Source organism: Mercenaria mercenaria, chromosome 9 (genome assembly GCF_021730395.1).
Source record: "Mercenaria mercenaria strain notata chromosome 9, MADL_Memer_1, whole genome shotgun sequence".
Lineage (NCBI taxonomy): Eukaryota > Metazoa > Mollusca > Bivalvia > Venerida > Veneridae > Mercenaria > Mercenaria mercenaria.
Genome location: NC_069369.1, coordinates 36,956,897 through 36,974,043, shown reverse-complemented (window position 1 = coordinate 36,974,043; position 17,147 = coordinate 36,956,897). Strand labels below are relative to the sequence as shown.

General features: G+C 36.2%; 1 protein-coding gene across 4 annotated transcripts in view; it reads right to left on the bottom strand.

The window, feature by feature from the left end:
• Positions 1–17,147, bottom strand: part of LOC123546963 (exocyst complex component 4-like) — a 47,923-nt gene that overhangs the window by 13,210 nt on the left and 17,566 nt on the right. For 2 of the 4 annotated variants that reach the window (XM_053551210.1, XM_053551213.1), the window contains 8 exons: positions 15,589–15,666; positions 12,852–12,936; positions 11,681–11,744; positions 11,049–11,149; positions 7,279–7,350; positions 3,126–3,199; positions 2,444–2,582; positions 360–441 (listed from right to left, as the gene is read on the bottom strand). In XM_053551210.1, the coding sequence (XP_053407185.1) occupies positions 360–441; positions 2,444–2,582; positions 3,126–3,199; positions 7,279–7,350; positions 11,049–11,149; positions 11,681–11,744; positions 12,852–12,936; positions 15,589–15,666 (695 nt within the window). Of the gene's footprint in view, positions 1–359; positions 442–2,443; positions 2,583–3,125; positions 3,200–7,278; positions 7,351–9,734; positions 9,753–11,048; positions 11,150–11,680; positions 11,745–12,851; positions 12,937–15,588; positions 15,667–17,147 lie in introns of all 4 variants that reach the window. The other 2 variants (XM_053551211.1, XM_053551212.1) reach the window with 2 other exon arrangements.

Sequence of the window (17,147 nt, the reverse complement as noted above, 5' to 3'; positions counted from 1 at the left end):
AAGCTTTATTACACTAGTGTATTATCAAATTTATGTAATGGCTTTATTACACTCCCGCGACCTCAAACATGTGATAAACTAATTCATATTAGGTGGATTATCACTCTCTGCACTTATTTCCTGACGGTATATATTGCAGACTAGTTATGCCAGTTTCCAGAGTGCCGAGCAAGTAAGTTAAGGTAGTGAACCTGTAATGACAGAAATTCTTTTTCAGAACAACCAGAGAATGCTGAAATCGCATACCAAGCATATGTAATTGAAAGGAAAATGCCTATAATGTCATTACGGCTCCACTACCTTAATAAATTATGTTTAGTATAAACATCTAATACACAAAACCAATGTTCAGAAAATACCTTAGGAATCTGCTGATGTCTTCGTCTTTAGCCCACATAGCACTGATTACCCGCTTCTCATCTGCATCATACTGTACAATACCTGAACATTTAGGAATAAAAATACAAAATCTATAGCTGTCAAAATAAATATAAAACTAGAAATTGCTTTTGTAAAAAAGCACGTCTCCCCCAATGCAAAGTCCTATAGGCAAGAAGTCAATAGGGGTTAGGAGCAAAAGTCAGAGACACTGATGGTTGGCTGCAATAGGGATCATCTACTTGGCATGTCAAGTCATCCCGCTAAATTTCAACACTCTTGGCCTAGTGGTTCTCAAGTCACTGTTCAGGCTTCTGTGACCTTGACCTTTGATCAAGTCACCTCAAAAATAAATAGGGGTCATCTCCTCTGCATGTTCAATCATCCTATTAAGTTTCAACATTCTAGGTCAAGTGGTTCTCAAGTTATTTTCCAGAAATGATTTTACATGACCAGGCCCCTGTGACTTTGACCTTTAATAGACTGACCCCAAAATCAATATGGGTCATCTACTCTGCATGTTCAATCATCCTATGAAGTTTCAACATTCTGGGTCAAGTGGTCCTCAAGTTATTGATCGGAAATTGGTTTTCCATGTTCAGGCCCCTGTGACCTTGACCTTTAACAGAGTGACCCCAAAATCGATAGGGGTCATCTACTCTGCATGTTCAATCATCCTATGAAGTTTCAACATTCTGGATCAAGAGGTTCTTAAGTTACTGATCTGAAATAGTTATCAATGTTCAGGCCCCTGTGACCTTGACCTTTAACGGAGTGACCCAAAAAACAATAGGGGTCATTTATTCTGCATTAACAATCATCCTATGAAGTTTCAACATTCTGGGTCGAGTGGTTCTCAAGTTACTGACTGGAAATGGTTTTCCATGTTCAGGCTCCTGTGTCCTTGACCTTTAACAGAGTGACCCCAAAATTGATAGGGGTCATCTACTCTGCATGTTCAATCATCCTATGAAGTTTCAACATTCTGGATCAAGAGGTTCTCAAGTTATTGATCGGAAATGGTAATCAATGTTCAGGCCCCTGTGACCTTGACCTTTAACGGAGTGACCCCAAGAACAATAGGGGTCATTTAATCTGCATGAACAAATATCCTATGAAGTTTCAACATTCTGGGTCGAGTGGTTCACAAGTTACTGACCGGAAATGGTTTTCAATGTTCAGGCCCCTGTGACCTTGACCTTTAACAGAGTGACTCCAAAATCAATAGGGGTCATCTACTTTGCATGTACAATCATCCTATGAAGTTTCAACATTCTGGGGCAAGTGGTACTCAAGTTATTGATCGGAAATGGTTTTCAATGTTCAGGCCCCTGTGACCTTGACCTTTGACGGAGTGGCCCCAAAAACAATACGGGTCATCTACTCTACATGACCAATTATCCTATGAAGTTTCAACATTCTGGGTCAAGTGGTTCTCTAGTTATTGATCGGAAATGGTTTTCAATGTTCAGGCCCCTGTGACCTTGACCTTTGACGGAGTGACCCTAAAAACAATAGAGATCATCTACTCTTCATGACCAATCATCCTATGAAGTTTCAACATTCTGGGTCAAGTGGTTCTCTAGTTACTGATCGGAAATGTTTTCAATATTCAGGCCCCTGTGACTGACCTTTGACAGAGTGATCCCAAAATCAATAGGGGTCATCTACTCTTCATGACCAATCATCCTATTAAGTTTCAACATTCTGGGTCAAGTGGTTCTCTAGTTATTGATCGGAAATGGCTTTCAATGTTCAGGCCCGTGACCTTGACCTTTAACAGAGTGACCCCAAAAACAATAGGGGTCGTCTACTCCATCAGCCCTACAACCCTGTGAAGTTTGAAGGTTCTAGGTCAAATGGTTCTCCAGTTATTGCTCGGAAATGAAGTGTGACGTACGGACAGGGCAAAAACAAAATGTCTCCCCCAGAGGGGGGGAGACATAAAAAATGGTTAGTCAGACTAAGTCAGTTTATAAAATCAATACTTTATTTCAACTTTAACTTTTAGAAATGGCTGAAAATTATGATCTGACAACTGTATCAAAGAATTTTAGTATCCTACCCCTATAGGCAGAATGACAAGTATCCCTATATCCTCGCAGTACATTGCAGATCATGTTGAGAAACTGGTCGGCATAATCTGGCAAGTCTGTCATTAGCTCTTTCAGCTCTAAAACACTTCTATCTACAGTCACTGTGCTCTGGAACAGAAAATACTACTTAGTCAAAACTGGTGGAAAACATACTTTCTAGAGAGGGACAGGCCCGAGAGAGGAATGGGGTCGACATTTTGTCCTCTAAAAACATGAAATCAAGGCTTTGTTCAGGAAGATTCTCAATACTGCATTGTTTCCACAAAAGCCACATAATGAAAACCTTCCACCATCCCTATCCCCCACACCAACTGGTTGCCCTGAATGAATTTTGAAGAATTTGGTAGAGTCATCCAAGAAACATGATTTCTATGACATTATTTTCAAATTTGACCAACAGTTTCCAAGAAAGTTTTTAAGATTTTCTAGAAAAAGAAGGGCCATCCAAGGAACATTTTCTGTGACATTTAGTTGAAACTGGTTTAAATTGGTGGTTTTGGGTACGTTATGTTGTTTTTCAAGATAATGTGGATGACAAATGGACAATAGATGAAAAACAGGCATTCAATAATCCTTAAAGCTCCCCATAAGCTAAAAGGTTTCATATAGATTATGGATATACCCGTCAATATTAATATTATTTCAACATACCTGTAGTAAAGGTCTGGGAACACCGAGCTCCTTCTGTGTTTTATGATCAATGACATTTCGTAGTGCATCAAAGCCTGGAAACAACAAGAGAGATGATATTATCTCTTACGCATGGACAGAAAATAACCATTTGTTTATAGCATAATTATGGTGAAGAATACATTCAGTCATACATGTAAAGCTACATATCTGATTTTGATCCCTCAGACCTAAAAAAATTGTTTGTTTAGGGTAACATACTCGATATATGAGCCACGCCACGAGAAAACCAACATAGTGGCTTTGCGACCAGCATGGATCCAGACCTGCTCAGTCTGCTCAGGACCCATGCTGTTCGCTTTCACAGTCTATTGTAATTAGAGAAACCGTTAGCGAACAGCATGGATCCATGCTGGTCGCAAATCCACTATGTTGGTTTTCTCGTGCCACAGCTCATATGAGGGTTATAAGAGTTGATTTGAAAACGCAAGTTAACAAAATTATTACAGCATCCGAAAAATCTGGACTGGCAGCTGGGTTACCCTAAACAACATTTTTTTTATGCCTTAGACCTAATAATTACTATAGAACTACGTTAAGTTCCAGTATAACATTAAGCATAGTAATATACTGTAATAACACTTTTTAAATTTAGAAGATACAATGCAAAAGATAAATAGTAAGCTAGAATATCAGCTCATAAAATTTACATGGTATCATTTCATTTTCAATATAATACTCAGCATCACATCTCTAACTTCATAGCTATTTTTTTTTCTTTATTTCCGCAAACAGAAATAATATTTGTTGATACAGACAACATACAAAACACAAATGATTTCAAAAATTGTGAAAATATCTAAACACATTCAGAAAATAATCACATATGCACAAAATACAAGCATAGTTTTTTTTTTTACAATGGAAATGTGACATATGAAAAGCTGGTCTGTGACACAAAATTTCCATGCACTCGGGAGGAAGCCAAAATATATAATTTTACATGGAACCAAATAACTGACTACTAAGTGCTAAAAATAGCTGGGAAAGACAAGGATATCTCAGTAGTGGATCATCTTATCTTTTCCCTTGGGGAAAAAAAATGCAACACACGCATTGTGGTGTCATAACTATGACATCATAAACAACAAGCATGATGTTATAATTTACATTGTCTTTGAACATATTGCAATGTTGGCAAGAAAAATTATCTTACATGTCACCCTGTGTCACACAGGTGTTTTCTCAACCCTCAAGACATGGCAACTAAGAAACCTGGTTTCTCATTCCCGCACTGTCCCTCTGGTTGGGAAACAGGCAGACATATAAGAGCCTTATAATATTAAGAGAAAACAGTATTCATTTTATCTGGAGTGTAATATGTCTTTGTCAAAAGCATGGTTTTATAGAGGAACAACTGTATTCTTGGGTTTTTACCATTCTGAAACATGCTACCATGTTACTAAATTATACACAAAGACAGGAAAAAACTTCAAATGCTGTGGTACTGTAATCAGAGAGCTGCAGTTTACAAGCAGCAGTTTACAAGCACAGTTTACAAGCAGCAGTTCAACAAGATGATCTCGCAATGCATATTGAATATATATTGAATATCCACACGATATGTATAATTTTTTATTCTTGTTACATCTGCAGGTCACTCTATGACACAGTATAGGGTTTAAAAAATTAACGCTCTGAACTTATTATACGAAAAGAAACTTGGATATATACATGGCTATTTTCTCTTTTCTATGTCCACAAAATGAAAATATACAGATGACTAAAATATGTCAGAGCTCACTGCCGTTCAAAGGAAGAGGGAGAAATATAGAAAATGTTCATGTTAATAAGTGACTGCACAAAAAAATATCTGTGACGATTAGGATATGAGAATGGCACACATTTTGTATTATGTTATCTGTGTTCTTGTATTTCACACTAACGTAGTTCAAGAGTGGCAAACTAACTGAACTTTGGCGTCTTACACTGAGGTAGTGCAAGTCCTTTACATTAGATTAGATGACATTGATATACCTTGATAACATGCAGTATTTAATCAATGCCTACTAATTTCAGCAGTGTAAGTCAAGGATCTCCAAATGTGAGTTTTTTTTTCCTGAAGACAACTACACTATAATGCAAGCTAAACTTCCTAAAACTTGAATAAAATATCTTACTCCAGTCAAGTTATATGACAAATAATCATGCTAACACTAAAATCTCTTTGCCCATTCAAGGCAGACATTAACATCTTACAATGTCATATAAAAAGTAAATTTGATACATGGGAAACACTGCATTTATATGTGAAGATACACTGAAAAGAAATCAAACTTAGTCTGCAATATTTTGCTATATATTTCAAATGGAACAGCATCATTAACTAATTGGTAGAGTGTTTGCTTGTGAGTGTGGGAAGTTGGGGGTAAAATCCCTGGCCTCATTAAAACAAAGGGATGGAAAAACTAGAGCTGTCACAGGAGTGAGGAATTATACCCCCACAATACAGCCTTGTCACAGAAGTAAGCCAATGTCAAAGTTGAACCTCAAAATCAATAGGAGACATCTGCTGGTCATGGTCAACCTCCTTATTAAGTTTCGTGATCCTAGGCCCAAGCATTCTGAAGTTATCGTCCGGAAACGTTTTTACTGTTCCATGTCAATGTGACCTTGACATTTGACCTACTGATCTCAGAATCAGTAGCTGTAATCTGCTGGTCATGTCCAACCTTCCTATCAACTTTCATGATCCTAAGCCCAAGCGTTCTCAAGTTATTGTCCAGAAACTATTTAACTGTTCCGGGTCAATGTGACCTTGACCTTTGACCTACTGACCTCAAAATCAGTAGGTGTCATCTGCTGGTCATGACCAAACTTCCTATCAACTTTCATGATCCTAGGCCCAAGCGTTGTCAAGTATTTGTCTGGAATTGGTTTAACTGTTCCAGGTTATGGTGACCTTGACCTTTGATCTACTGACCTCAAAATCAATAGGTGTCATCTGCATGTCATGATCAACCTCCCTATCAACTTTCATGATCATAGGCCCAAGCTTTCTTAAGTTATCATCCGGAAACCATTTAACTGTTTCAGTTCATTGTTACCTTGACCCTTGACCTACTGACCTCAAAGTCAAATTTGACCTGTATTTTATAATGTTACACCTGTGTACCAAAATTTATGATCCTAGGCCTAAGCATACTCCTGTTATCATCCGGAAACCATTTAACTGTTCCGGGTCATTGTGACTTTGATCTTTGACCTACTGACCTCAGTCGAACTTGACCTGATTTTATGATGTTACATCTGTGTACCAAAATTTATGATCCTTGGCCCAAGCATTCTCAAGTTATCATCCGGAAACCATTTAACTATTCCGGGTCATTGTGACCTTGACCTTTGACCTACTGACCTCAAGTCAAACTTGACCTGTATTTTATAATGTTACACCTGTGCCTCAAAAATTATTTAAATCTGCCAAGCCTTTCATGAGTTATTGTCTGGAAACCATGAAAACCAAAGGACCAACCGACAAGCTCTCTCCTATATGCCCCCCTCCCCCAAATTGGACAGAGTCACTTACTTCTTACTTATTGACCCAAAATTACTGTAAACTAGGTTTCGTAAAGGAATGGGGTGGGGGTGTCCTTTTTTGACCCAAGATTACCGTGACCCAGATTTTATTGATACAAAAGGTATGACCAGTTTTTGCGCTGATCAGGGGGAAAAATAGGACCTCTAGAACATCCTGATCAGGTTTCAGATAGATTGGGTAGAAACTGTGGCCTATAGAGTGTTCACAATGTTTATTTGACCTAGATTTTTACCCCAGATGACTTGATACCATGCATCTTCCTCACTGTATTCAGGCAAACATTCATATTAAGTTTCATAAAGGCTGTGTCAAAACGGTGACCTCTAGATTGTTAACAGTAAAACTGTGGATAACTTACAAAGGACCACCAACGCCAGACCGTCCTACCAACTCACCTTTAACCTTCGGTTCATTTAAGTTACACCAGGACAATATTCTTACTATGATACTTGTCATATGAAAAATATAAAACACAATATTGCATCCTGCACTTCTCAATCCCCTCAGTATATTTCAAAGTAAGTGAGAAGTATTAGATAGATGGTGACATAGCTGAAACGATCATGTCAGTAAAACCTTTCTTGAGAATTTCCGCAGACGTGCTATTGTTTGACAACAAATCAAAGAATGATTCACGTCTCTCCGGTGCTGCAAATATAATGCAAACAAAACTTAAATGCTTGCAGAGATTCTGATCTAGATTTTAGGAAAGATGCTTAAAACAAAAAGTATCAACTGTTTTTTTTAAACTTCTAGGTCATAATAATGAAATATATCATGCCATTCAAAAAATCAAAACAGTTCATTTTGATATAATGTCTTATAACTAATAAAGCATAACTGTAAAATATAACAAGAGCTGTCTGATGGCAGCATGCTCAACTAACCAAAAATACTGTCACATCCTTCTACTTTACATGATTATGAAAGGGATAAAATCTTACTAAAATATGTATTAAGAGTTACAGAACCTTGCTCTGTGAGGTCAACTGATGGCTCTATAAGATTTTTATAAGAGTCTGAAAGCATTTGGTCCTGTTATTGCTGAGAAACCAACTCGACATGCAAAACTTTCACCAAAATCTCAAAGTTAAAAAGGAATTTAGCAGCGGGATCTGGCACTGTGACACCATTTCACAAAGACAAACTTTTAAGACTTGCCTCCTCCTAGAATCAATAGATGGCTTTAGAACTGACATTTCATAGTAATCCAACTCTAGAAATAACTAAATAAACTTCAAGCTTTCTTTTAACAAAGTTATTATAAATAGTACAAATTTGGAGATCCTGAAATTTAACAATAAATTCACAATACAATGTAGGGTCAAATTAAACAAAAAATAAGCAACAATATCAAATAAAACATAACAAATGAAGGTCAATTTTAAAAAAATGCATTCTTTCTTGCTTCACTCTGGATTTTTTGTACAAAAAAAAACACATTCCAAACAAAATACATTGCATTAAATGTTTGCAGTTTTTCTTAAAGGTTGTCATTTTTTTACCATGTTTCTCATTAGCTTTTTCTCTTTTTCTCCCTTTTCTGCAATCAGATAGCAGATATTTGTTTGTTTCAGTGTAAGATTGAAACATCTATCACAATTGAACACCAGATGCAAATTTTCAAAAGTGGCATAACCACAAGTGAATATATAAGACATGGTGTCTATGAGTTTACCAATTTACCAATAAATGAAGAACAAGAGCACCGCCTATGGGTGCCATCACTCATCTGCAAGTGCAGGACAGTATGTAAGAAAAGAGTTATAGTTCAGATTTTCTAAGTACAAAAAGCATAATTCTGACAAAATGCAGGCTAGAGTTATTATTCTTGACCCACATAGTCCCCTAATGATTATAAACAAGTGTGCAAAGTTTCAAAGCTGTAGCTCTTATAGATTTTGAGAAAAGGTGACCTAAACAAACAAAAATTAACCAAGAAATTAAACTTTTCTAAGTACAAAAAGGGCCATAATTCTGAAAAAATGCAAATCAGAGTTATGGTTATTGGTCTACACAGTCCCCTATTAATTAATTATTTGTGAAAATAATTAGGCACATCCCTGTCCCCTAATGATGATAAACAAATGAGCAAAGTTTCAAAGCTGTAGCTCTTATAGATTTTGAGAAAAGGAAGACCTAAACAAAAATTTTAACCAAAAAACTCAAATTTTCTAAGTAAAAAAAGGGCCACAATTCTCATAAAATGCATAAATCAGAGTTATGGTTCTTGGCCTACATAGTCCTCTAATGATGACACACAAGTGTGCAAAGTTTCAAAGCTGTAGCTCTTATAGTCTTTGAGAAAAGGTGGACCTAAACAAAAAATTTAACCGATGCCAATGTCAATGATCAAGTGACGACAATACCTCGTATTTTTTTTTCAAAAATCAGACAAACTAAAAATGAATGAGTGAAAGGTATTTTGATCTTACATGTAAAACAAACAAATTTTCTTTTTATTTCACGTTTATTACTTAATTTACCTATTCTATAGTGTCTTAACATTCAAATACATTTTTCACTGTGAAAATACCAGCTGTATTTCACTGTAATATTTCGATAATTCACTGGAAAACATGTAATAAATCAATTTACCATTTATCCAAAGAACTTGCACATTCACGGACATATTTTTAATTGAATTTAAATCCCAACAAACAAATGAAATTTCTATTTATGTTTTGAAAATTTGAAATCCCCAAATTATGTCCTCATGAAATAGCCGTTTAGGCCTAAAACATTAATTATTATGCCCACAAAATAGAACAATTTAATAGTACATGTAAACCTTCTATGAATGCTGTCCAGCTTTAACCCATTCTGCTTATAATCACTGGAAGGTGCCAAGTGAAATACCAGTTTTCTAACACCTAAAATCTTCTCTCGACTTATGAGTGGAGTCGATTTATAGCTGAGTATTTATGGTACTAGCAATTGTGAAAATGCAAAAACTTTTTCTTAAAATCTATTTTTAAACTGCAAACATTTGAAACAATATCAAGTATCGCCATGGTAACGAGATCACTTACTCCCTTCTTCCTCATCCACTACACAAAGACATAATATATATATAAACTAACAATGCCTATATAACCTATAAAATAATTAAGAGATTTTTACTGTAATTTCCCTCTACTAAAATTAATTGACAACGATTGCTTGATGAATCATAGGAAGTCTAAGCATCTAAGCATAGGAAGTCTTGCCATTGGTCAATTTCAGGACTGTGTTCAAAATCAACCAATCAGCTTGATGAATCATAGGAAGGTCTAAGCATAGGAAGTCTTGCCATTGGTCAATTTCAAGACTGTGTTCAAAATCAACCAATCAGCTTGATGAATCATAGGAAGGGCTAAGCATAGGAAGTCTTGCCACTGGTCAATTTCAAGACTGTGTTCAAACCAACCAGTTTGTTCATTTTATTGGGCTTAATGTCACAACGACACAATTATAGGTCATATGGTGACTTTCCAGCTTTGATGGTTGAGGAAGACCCCCCAGGTGCCCCTCCATGCATTATAGCATCACAGACTGGCACCTGGGTAGAACCACCGACCTTCTGTAAGCCAGCTGGATGGCTTCGTCACATGAAGAATTCAACACCCAAAAACGCAGCGCACCCCAAACACAGCCACAGAGTCATGTATTGCAATCATAAGTCATAATCTGGCAACACATCATCACAAAAATATGTAACAAATCCTCGAATCAAAAATCTGAAAATCTAATAATGATGCTTAATATGAGGCAAAAATAAGAAAATCCCAATTCAAAAGTTGTAGATTTCATACTAAAGCAAAAGCTGAGCATGAGGCCTAAAGCTTTAAAGAAGTATGAACAATTACTATGCTGTGACCTGAATTAAAATAGTGGACCCACAATGAAGATCAGCAACTTCCATTTAATTACAAATTCTCCAAATGCCATTTTGGCATTTTCTGACTAGTACATGTACACAAAACCAAAGAAGGTTATGGAGAATATTTGAGCCGCGCCATGAGAAAACCAACATAGTGGCTTTGCGACCAGCATGGATCCAGACCAGCCTGCGCATCTGGGCAGTCTGGTCAGGATCCATGCTGTTCGCTAACAGTTTCTCTAATTGCAATAGACTTGACAGCGAACAGCATGGATCCTGACCAGATTGCGCGGATGCACAGGCTGGTCTGGATCCATGCTGGTCGCAAAGCCACTATGTTGGTTTTGTCATGGCGTGGCTCATTTAATCGCAAGGAAACTGCTGAGTGTCATCAAGGTTCCATTACCATAAATGTAATCCCAAATCTGATATTAACACAAACTATATACAGAAAAATACGTTATATACAGAAAAATAAGCTTACCTTTTGTTGCTAGACTGATATTGTTGGAAACAACAAAATGTACATGCCCTAAATAAATCTTCTCTATGAAATCTGTCACAAACTCGTGCAAACTTGTTGTACTGAAAAAAAATTGTAGAAGTGAAATTAAAGTATAAAGAGCATTATATATCCTTTAATATTCTTGGCCGATTAACCCTGTAGTCAGTAAACTGTCTTTAAAAAACTTGTGTTTAAGCAAATTTCTGTTGGTTCGTCTCCAATACATAATGTATTACATGTAAATTTTGTGTACTTAGTAAAACCATATGGCTTGCCTCGGTAACAGGCAAAGAATTTTCACCCTTTTATGGAAGGCTATTCCAGAACCTCTTTCAATATATCTGGAGACTGCAAAAGCAAGTCAGTTAGAGTTTATGGTAGTGTGGTCAGAATTTTCAGCTAAATGGCAACTAGCATTTCAAGAGGACCTGAATTACAAATTTAAAAGATAAAGGGGATTTTTATAGTACTGTTTATTGTTTTCGTGGTATGATGCAATCACAAAATCTACGAGAATTTGGTACTGATTATTGCTTGTATTCATTAGCGGTCATAGGGAAATTTGTCCAGCCCTGAAATACTGACTACATTTACTACAACATATGGCTTACCCAGAGCGAAGTTCTGAAGCAGTTTCTATCTCCTTTATGAAGAGTTGCACAGGTTTGTAAATAGCTGAAATTATAAGTTGATTTTTAATGATTTTTTCCTTTAAATGCAAACAAATACAGAGAGATATTCTCCAGAGAATCCTTTACACAAGCTTTGCATTAAAAAATAGGTATTTGAGTTGCACCATGAGAAAACCAACATAGTGCGTTTACGACCAGCATGGATCCAGACCAGCCTGCGCATCCGCGCAGTCTGGTCAGGATCCATGCTGTTCGCTTTCAAAGCCTATTGCAATTAGTGAAACCGTTAGCGAACAGCATGGGTCCTGACCAGACTGTGCAGACGCGCAGGCTGGTCTGGATCCATGCTGGTCGCAAATGCACTATGTTGGTTTTCTCATGGCGCGGCACATTTATTTTGCTACGTGTTTAATTGTTATATCTTCTTCATGGCTAACTGACTATACAAACACCATGCACACCAAAAATTTCTCCACTTATGGAGTCTTTTTTTACATCGACATTATATCTGCATGACGATAAACACAATTCATTTTTCTCTGTTTTGAGTATGAATTGGCTTTAATCCTAAATCTTGTTATCTCTGTTACCTCCTTATTTATCTGATGGACAGGTATTTTCATCAAATATTCTTGTAATCTGCTTCAATTCTGTAAATATGCCTTTCCGCAAAAAAAAACAACCAACAAAACAATGATTTGTTATGTTGGTTGTGACTCAAACCAGTCTACTCTGGGCCAACACTTTCAGCCTCCTATACATTTTCAGGTATCTTTCTATTCTCCAAAGGTGGAAAGTGTCAGCATATCCTGGGCTGGCTGAATCAGATTGGAACTTAAAGCAAATGTTGTTGGTTTTCTTTGCAAAAGGGCTGAAGTACCTTTTTACTTTTGTTAATGCACAATATCTGCTATAACTCTAGATTTCAACAAAATAAAACTGAGCATTTCCCTGATAAAAACAACAAATTAGTATCAGCATAAACTATTATTCAGATCAGCCAAAGCTGACGTGTGTCAATCAAATAAAATTTGTATCTATGAAATATGGAAGCATTTTCTAGCTGAAATTCTACAGATGTACAGGTCTACAGATGTCTCAGCCATTACATTGTACTACAGAAAGCTGTCGAATCAATTGAGGTTCTTACCTTTTATATTATCAACTGAAGGTTTACAGACAAACACATGTTTTGGTTTATCAACATGCACAGATCCTTTTTCAAATAGCTCACTCTGCAAAATGTCAATCAGAGCATATAACATACAAAATTAATTTGTTAAACAAGAGGACCATGATGGTCCTGAATCGCTCACCTCTCCCACATGACCAAGTTTTGAGTATGACGTCGTTTTTTCTATTATTTGACATAGTGACCTAGTTTTTGAGCTCATGTGACCCAGTTTTGAACTTGACCTAGATATTATCAAGATAAAAACTCTGACCAATTTTCAAGAAGATCCATTGAAAAATATGGTCTCTAGAGGGGTCACAAGGTTTTTCTATTATTTGATCTATTGACCTAGTTTTCGAAGGTACGTGACCCTGTTCTGAATTTTACCTAGATATCATCAAGGTGAACATTCTCACTAATTTTCATGAAGATGTCATGAAAAATATGGCCTCCAGAGAGGTCACAAGGTTTTTCCATTTTTATACCTACTGGCCTAGTTTTTGACCGCATGTGACCCAGTTTCGAAACTGACCTAGATATCATCAAGGTGAACATTCAGATCAATTTTCATGAAGATCCATTGAAAAATATGGCCTCTAGAGAGGTCAAAAGATTTTAATAATTTTAGACCTACTGACCTACTTTTTGACTGCAGTTGACCCAGTTTCAAACTTGACCTAGATATCATCAAGATGAACATTCAGACCAACTTTCATACAGATCCCATGAAAAGTAGTGCCTCTAGAGAGGTCACAAGGTTTTTTTATTTTTTGACCTACTGACCTAGTTGTTAAAGGTACGTGACCCAGTTTCAAATTTGACCTAGATATTATCAAGGTGAACATTCTGACCAATTTTTATGGAGATCCATTCACAAGTATGGCCTCTAGAGAGGTCACAAGGTTTTTCTATTATTTGACCTACTGACCTAGTTTTTGAAGGCACGTGACTCACTTTCGAATCTGACCTAGATATCATCAAGATGAACATTCAGACCAACTTTCATACAGATCCCATGAAAAATATGGCCTCTAGAGAGGTCACAAGGTTTTTTAATTATTTGCCCTACTGACCTAGTTTTTGAAGGCACGTGACCCACTTTCGAACTTGACCTAGATATCATCAAGGTGAACATTCTGACCAATTTTCATGAAGATCTCATGGAATATATGGCCTCTAGAGAGGTCACATGGTTTTTCTATTTTTAGACCTACTGACCTAGTTTTTGACCGCACGTGACCCAGTTTCGAACTTGACCTAGATATCATCAAGATAAACATTCAGACCAACTTTCATACAGATCCCATGAAAAATGTGGCCTTTAGAGAGGTCACAAGGTTTTTCTATTATTTGACCTACTGACCTAGTTTTTGAAGGCACGTGACCCAGTTTCGAACTTGACCTAGATATCATCAAGATGAACGTTCTGACCAATTTTCATGAAGATCTTGTGAAATATATGGCCTCTAGAGAGGTCACAAGGTTTTTCTATTTTTAGACCCGCTGACCTAGTTTTTGATGGCACGTGACCCAGTTTCGAACTTGACCTAGATATCATCAAAGTGAACATTCTGGCCAATTTTCATGAAGATCTTTTGAAATATATGGCCTTTAGAGAGGTCACAAGGTTTTTCTATTTTTAGACCTACTGACCTAGTTTTTGAAGGCACGTGACCCAGTTTCGAACTTGACCTAGATATCATCAAGATGAACATTCTGACCAACTTTCATAAAGATCCCATGAAAAATGTGACCTCTAGAGTGGTCCCAAGCAAAAGTTTACGGACGGACAGACGCACGGACGGACGACGGACGACGGACATCGCACGATCACAAAAGCTCACCTTGTCACTTTGTGACAAATGAGCTAAAAAGTCACTTTAAACACACATTAAAACAAATTTCCTGTTGATCATTTTTTACTTTTTTTGGAAACTATATTCCATAGGGGACTAATTTCTGTGGATTTTGTGGCTGCATCAATCCAATAACCCATAAAATTATATTCCATGGGGGACTAATGTGTGTGGATTTCATGGTTGCATCAATCTAAGACCCATAAAATTATATTCCATGGGGGACTAATGTGTGTGGATTTCATGGTTGCATCTATACAAGAATCCATGAAATTATATTCCATGGGGGACTAATGTGTGTAGATTTAATGGTTGCATCAATCCAAGAATCTATGAAATTATATTCCATGGGGAACTAATGTGTATGGATTTCATGGTTGCATCAATACAAGAATCCATTAAATTATATTCCATGGGGGACTAATGTGTGTGGATTTCATGGTTGCATCACTCCAAGAATCCATGAAATTATATTCCATGCGTATGTATTTCATGGTTGCATCAACCCAAGAATCCATGAAATTATGTTCCATGGGGTACTATTGTGTGTGGGTTTCATGGTTGCATCAATCCAAGAACCTATGAAATTATATTCCATGGAAAAAAGCTTTTTCAAACGAATTAAAATTTCAGAGCATAACAAATTTTAGTTTACACTCTCAATGAAATGCCAGAAAATTAGAAATTCAATTGTAACTCTTTATCTCGAATTCCAAGGGATTGAGCATTAACCCGAATTCAACTTAAAGATATTTTTTGCATGTTTTTGGAACGGAACTTAAAAATGTCTTCGAGATATCTGGAATTTTGAGATAACCAAGTTCGAGATATTGAGTTTCTACTGTACAAAAGCTTACATCAAACTGTCTGGTATCTTCAACATAACTGTTTGTACTCAGTGCGTGTATGGAAGCATCAAATCTAAACAGTGACACCTGAAATTAAAGAGAAAGCATTGTTCTTGGTTTAAATAACAGTGCGTAAAAGTTGAAACATTTGCACTTACATTGCATTCTGTTTAAAAAAGAAGAAGATTTATTCTGTTATTTATAAGCTACCATAGACATTTTGGAAAATTTAATGATTTTCAGTTCTCTTGACAACAGTAAGTCTTGGAAATATTTAAATCTCTCAAGCTTATTTACAGGTAACTACATTTGTAACCTGTGTCAAAACATGCGCTCTCTCTCTCTCTCTCTCTCTCCAGTGACTAGACTGGAACATTATAAACTGTTTTCAACAGTCTTAAAATCAGTTGTGAACCACTGTAAGAAATTCCTAAAAACCAGCAAAGACAAGTGAATGAAATATTGCCATGCAAAACAAAGTCCCCTACTGGAAGGCACCTAATTTTCTTTACTGCAACATAATGAACTGATATCTGTCAATGATGTATAAACAATATTGTACTATATATACAATATAATATAACAAAGCACTTGGATTAAAATTTGCATATATAAAAACTTAGTTGTTTTCATTTGGAATTTTTTTGGCCAATTATAAAATAGTTATCATAAAACTTGTTTATAGTATGAACAAAGTGAAATTAATCCTAAAAAAAAATTCTTTATAATGTAAGTCCACAAGAAACTCTTTACCAGGTAGAGATAAATCAAATTACACCTAACAAGAGTGCCAGAATGTCACAATATACGCCCGTCACAGCAAATTTCTTTACTCTAGCACCTGTATTTGCAAATGGAATTTTAATTTTGTGGTTGTTTAGTAGCCATTGTAAGTCTTTTGTTTTTCTAAGTCCACAAAAAAACTCCTTACCAGGTAGAGATACCTTAAAATACACCTAAAATTTGAAAGTAACATCTATGTTGTACCACAGAAAAGTGGTCTTGTTTTTTCCCTACGGTCAATTATAAAAAAGTTACAATATAAGTTATTTATAGTAACAACTAAGGGAAGGTAATCTTAAAAAAAAAACAAGAGCACCGCCTTGCGGGTGCTGACGCTCATCTGACTTTTTTTAGTGTAATAGAAATATTGTCCTACCCATGATTTTCTAAGTCTAAAAAGGGCCATCATTCTTGCAAAAAGCAGGATAGAGTTATGTTTCTTGATGTACAGTGTCCACTTATGATGGTGAAAAACTGTTGCAAGTTTTAAAGCAATAGCTTTGATAGTTTATGAGAAAAGTTGACTTAAACATAATACTCAACCAAGAAAATGATTTTCTAAGTCCAAAAGGGGCAATAATTATTGCAAAAAGCAGGATGGAGTTATGTTGCTTGCTGTACAGGGTCAGCTTATGATGGTGAACAAGTGTTGCAAGTTTCAAAGCAATAGCTTTGATAGTTTAAGAGAAAAAGTTGACCTAAACATAAAACTTAACCAAGAAATCTGATATTTTCTAAGTCCAAAAGGGGCCATAAATCTTGCAAAAAGCAGGACGGAGTTATGT